Source organism: Sorghum bicolor, chromosome 2 (assembly GCF_000003195.3).
Source record: "Sorghum bicolor cultivar BTx623 chromosome 2, Sorghum_bicolor_NCBIv3, whole genome shotgun sequence".
In the NCBI taxonomy this organism is placed as follows: Eukaryota; Viridiplantae; Streptophyta; class Magnoliopsida; order Poales; family Poaceae; genus Sorghum; species Sorghum bicolor.
Window position 1 is genome coordinate 51,190,404 of NC_012871.2, and position 5,325 is coordinate 51,195,728.

General features: G+C 39.2%; 1 protein-coding gene across 1 annotated transcript; it reads left to right on the forward strand.

Annotated features, from left to right (window-relative positions):
• Nucleotides 401-4,384, forward strand: LOC8064679 (protein TPX2). Its single transcript, XM_002459968.2, has 7 exons — nt 401-711; nt 1,457-1,537; nt 2,554-2,667; nt 2,778-2,870; nt 2,989-3,048; nt 3,161-3,255; nt 3,827-4,384. The coding sequence occupies exons 1-7, from the start codon at nt 661-663 to the stop codon at nt 3,945-3,947; spliced, it is 615 nt and encodes a 204-aa protein (XP_002460013.1). The 5' UTR covers nt 401-660; the 3' UTR covers nt 3,948-4,384.

Genomic DNA, 5,325 nt, shown 5'->3' on the forward strand with positions numbered 1-5,325 from the left:
CATGCATGTCGATGATCCCTGCACTGGTGCCGGCCGGCCTGCTGGAAGCTTCTTCAAGCTATAGCTAGCTGCTTGCACTTGTTAGCGTGTGATTTCGTGATTTTCATAGGGGCCGGCCGGGTCAGATTGACGTCAGGACTCAGAAGTTTCAGTGCCACCTCAAAGTTTGTTAGGCTGGTTCCCTTGATGGCTATGCCTCATCAGACGGTTGGTAGAGGATAGATAGGAATTAACAACACAATGCAAGGCCGGCCGGGCAGCATGAGCATCACACACACTCATCTGATCATAGACGATGGTGTGTGCGTGGTGACAAGCCTGATTAAATTCTGAGATAGAGTGCAGCATAGTAGATATATAGACAGCTATATTTGAAAGGATATCTCTAGAATGCATGGCTGGTGAAGTGGCACAGCACGGGTGAAAGCTACCAGTCTCGATCATCAGCTCGCTCTCACTCTGCAAGCACTTTGGCTAACTCTTATCTAGCAAGCTTTTAGCTAGCTAGCTAGGGATGCTTGCTATATAGTAGTCTCCTTGCACGCCGCATGCATTGTCATTGTGATACCTACTAGCTATAGCAGCTCTATAAATTGGTGCAACTATTGGCTGCCCCATATCACACATCTTGCAACCTCTGCATTGCATTAATAGAGAGAGATGGCCAGAGAAATGGAGAAGCCAAGGAAGGCTACTTCTTCCCCTAATAAGGTTAGTTAGACAAGAAGCAGAAAAGATGCCTCGATGTGTGTAGTATGCAATGCATCCATGTTTTGCTTGCTTGAGAGATAGATGAGCTGCATGAATCCAAGATCCTTTCTGCGTATTTGCTTCGTTTGTAACCCTCATCAAGCAACTCTCAGCCAACACGCATAGCTCTGAAATTTGAATTTTGTGTATACAGTTTCTGTCAGGTTTTGTGTACGTGTTCACCGTACTTTGCATGCATGCATGCATAGGAGCTATTACTTTTGTTTTGAGTTTGACTCATCTTTAGGTTCAAACGTGCATGCTGCTTCTTACGTACGTAGGTACGTTTTCTTTTTAATTTGAAACGTTACCTTGATAGATCAAGTGGAGTTGATGAGTGACATGTTATCTTGTTGCGTGCTTTTGGTCGTCCTTTAACTTACATGCATGGCTTCTGTCATCCTAGATATAATAAGTTACTTTCAAATTAGTTAAAGGCTTCCTAGACACGGAGTAAATTATAAAAGATTTTATTTTAAATTAACCAAGCGTCACTTTCTCTGCCTCCGACACTATTTCACTGTTGAGCTCTTTAATTAATTAATTAATTAATTAATTGCATACCTCTAGCTAGCTCGTTGCCATCATTAAGTACAAGTAATAACAATAGTAATAAGGGACTTGATGCATGTATTAACCAATATAATAGCTCCATATTATCACCTAAATTTGATTAATTTTATTTACATGACTGCTTTTTACTCAGAGCTCAACGAATCATACCGGTCCCAAGAGCCCGGTGAGGAATGGAGGAGGGTCTCCGCCTCATAAGAAGAACACTACTGAGGTATGAACTAGTAAATACATCCATGAATGATTAGTGGCGGAGCCACTGTCCAACTACATACTCTGGGCAGGCAGCCTGGCTTATCGATGGAGTTATAAAAGAAAAGTTCCTTTGTATCAAAGAAGAAGAACATTATAATTTGTCCGGGCTTCTAAAAATATATTTGGCTGTCACACTGTCCATTATCATGTAAGGCCACTTACTGTTAACAGCATATGCTTAGGATAATTATAAGCAGGATCTGGATTTGGATAACAATGCACCATGAGCGGCGTTATTCTTCATCGCTCACAAGAAATTAGCGAAGAGGAGTGTTCTTTACAGTTCAGAGTTTCCACGACACAACAAAAGTTGTGTTTAATGTATCCAGTACAAAAAGAAAAAGAAACTTTCCAAATTAAACTTGTCCAACAATAGTAATGCATCCATTTACTTTGATATATTTAACTAAAAGATAATTTACTAATAATGAAGAAACATATGGAGCACACTGTTTTTTTTCTTGACGCTATGTGAAGAAGTCAATGCCACAAAATATTATAATGCTTTGTGTCTTTATATGAAAATGTTAGCTCATCATATACATCCGTCGTCACTATTTCTTAAACATAATTTAATAAAAAATAATTTATTTGATGCTGTACGTCCGAAAATGACTTATGGGGTGGGGTACTTTTCAAGTGGCCACAATACTTTTGTTCCCGGACAGATATGGTCAAACTGGGTAGGACAGTTGATGGTGGGATGAGACGGATATCATGCTTTTAGCAGTTTCGTTATGGTCCTTTTCCTCTACAATATGGTCCACAGAATATAGGTGTAAATAATTTTTGGTGGAATATCCACATCATTATGATATGATTCCTTTCTTCCATGAACAACTAATAATTATAATAATCATAATCCTCGAATATAGAGAAGTATACAATAATCATAACCTCCATACACTGGATATTTTTAATAATTTACTTGTGCAATAATAATATTCAAAAAATTAAACTGGATATTTTATATAGCCACGTGGACGAAAAAATGAGCAGCAAAACGTTCGAAAAGGAGGTCATCAAGACTCGTTGTCTCATGATGAGAGCAAACGCCGTTCTTCATCAACTGCACAAACCTCACCCAAGGTACGGTTCACCTAAAAGCTTCTATTTTTAACTCTACAATTAGTTGTATCTAAAAGAAAGACTGGAATAATTAATTTTAAAGGTCGTTACTCTCTGTTTGTAATATATAGTCTCAGAGATCACCGAGACACGAACAACCCCTGAGCTACAACAGGCTTCACACTGAGGAGAGAGCAATAAGGCGGGCTGGCTACAATTATCAGGTTAATTAATTACATACTGATAATAAAGATTTATTCTAGCTAATTATATACCACCAAATTTAAGTCAAATTAAGAAACTAACTTGTGAGGGGGGCATGCATGTCTTGCTTCCGGCCAGGTTGCAAGCAAGATAAATACCCAGGAAATCATTCGCAGATTTGAAGAGAAGCTTGCACAGGTACTCTCTCTCTCTCTCTCTCTCTCTCGCTGAAATGCTCATATGTATGGCTGTACCGAAGTATGTATTTTTAAACACAAAATAAATTTTGTGTGTGCATGTATATATGCAGTTGATGGAGGAGCGCGAGATAAAGCTGATGAGGAAGGAGATGGTTCCCAAGGCTCAACTTATGCCAGTATTTGACAAGCCATTCCACCCACAAAGGCAATTATTATACTATATAATATATGAGCACATATATCGTGAACTCCACATATGATTGAGCTTGTTAGAAGATAGATAGCTAGACATCATCAATAATTGGCTTGGTTCACCAAATCTTCATTAATAATCAGCTGAAGCGAATATGAGGAACAGGAAAGTGCAAAAATTAATAAATACTAAAAGAAGGCAGACATTAGACAAGTTCTATCCTTTTTGGATGGTAGTTGTTCTAGGTACACAAATTAATTAGAGAGTAATGCATTGAATTCCAAGTTTCCAACTGGGGACAAATAAGATAAACTCGATCTACAATGATCAGCAGGAATGATTATTGTATTTTGAAGATGAATTTTCTATTAGCACGTATTCCAGCCTCAAAACGTTATCAACAATATAATAATATATATTTACGTTGCTGATCTTGTCACAAAATTTTTTTTGCATATATGCCTTGTTAATTGAATATATATATACGAAACAATTCAAATTAGTCAATTGCTGGATGCGTCCAACTATTATTAAAGCCTATATATGTAACTTCAGTTACTTTTTTTACTGTATGGACGTGCAGGTCGACGAGGCCTCTGACGGTGCCAAAGGAGCCAAGTTTCCTGAGGCTGAAATGCTGCATCGGTGGAGAGTTCCATCGCCATTTTTGCTACAATGGAGCCAATAATAAGGCCATCAAGTAGTCCATATATACATGCAGAAAATACACCTGTGCCTATACAAGTACAAGACGAATTGAAGTATTTTTGCCGTTGCACAATGAGAGCCTACATAAGTTCAATACAATCCACACAAGCATGCATGCATAAATAGCAGTGTCCTCCCACATGTACGCACGAATTTTCACGTAGCACACAGATGTGGTTGCTGATGACGCATGTAAATTTCCCCCGGCCCCCTTTAACTTTCACTTTTTTTTTCATCTTTATTAATTTTCCATCTTTCTCTTTTCCTTATTAGCTATAGCTTGTTCATTGTAATTTGCCCCGAGATCCATCCACAGCACTGCGCAATTGTACTGAAAAGCTAGCTAGGAAACAAAAAGGGGTCATGAGGACGCTGCATGCGCCATGTATGTCTGTTGGCAGCAATAAAGCTTGCATATAGTAGAGTGCCATGATATGAGCCTTGCCTTGTTGCATGCATTGTGTGCACACATATGCACGTCACTTTCACGTAACAAATTTGTTGTCGCCCGCCCTTGGATCTGGAAACCGTTGAGATGAACGTACCACGCATGCCTGCATGCATGCATGGTTTCCGACCGATCGATCTAAATGATGCGAGGTCGACGACGACATGCATGGCCGCTCAGGTTTCATTTGCATGCATGCATGTCGATCTCATCTACCCCATCCATACGTTCTCTGTATAAAATTTAGAAGTCGTTTTAGATAAAATTTGGATTAAACATTGGAAATATAAATTATCAATAATTTTTAAATTATTGAGTTTGCAAATATAAAAATTATATAAATAGATTTATCTTAAAAAGTACTTTCACAAATATATATATATATATATATAATATTTTTATAAAAATAAGAGATCAACGTTGTGTTTTGGATCGACTTCTAAATCTTGGATCGGAGGGTGTATGCGCATGCAGCTTGAGTCAATGATTATATGTATTCTTACGTACTTTCTAGTCGTCATCTCAGTATCTCGCCGGGGGCATGGACGATGCAGTTTGACCAGCCAGCCAGCATGCACTCTGCAGGCAAGGCAAGGCATGCATGGCACGGTACAGTTTACAATAAGGGCTCTGACCTGAATGATGAATGCCTGCGTACGTGCAGCTTGATGCAATTAGCAGTTGTCTTTCTCTCTCTCTGTGTGTGTGTGTTCATGCATGCACGCCAAGCGCCGCCTCTGGCATCGATGATTGCGTGAACGTGTCACATCCCTTTCACGGCGAAAGCTTGTTATTCCAAATGTATGAAGGGGGCGAAACATGCTGACAGCGATTTGGGGACGACGCGCAAAGCTCACCGTGCGTACATATATGCTTTTATTTCACTACCGTACGTACTATATGTTTTGACGCGCAAAGCTCATCAG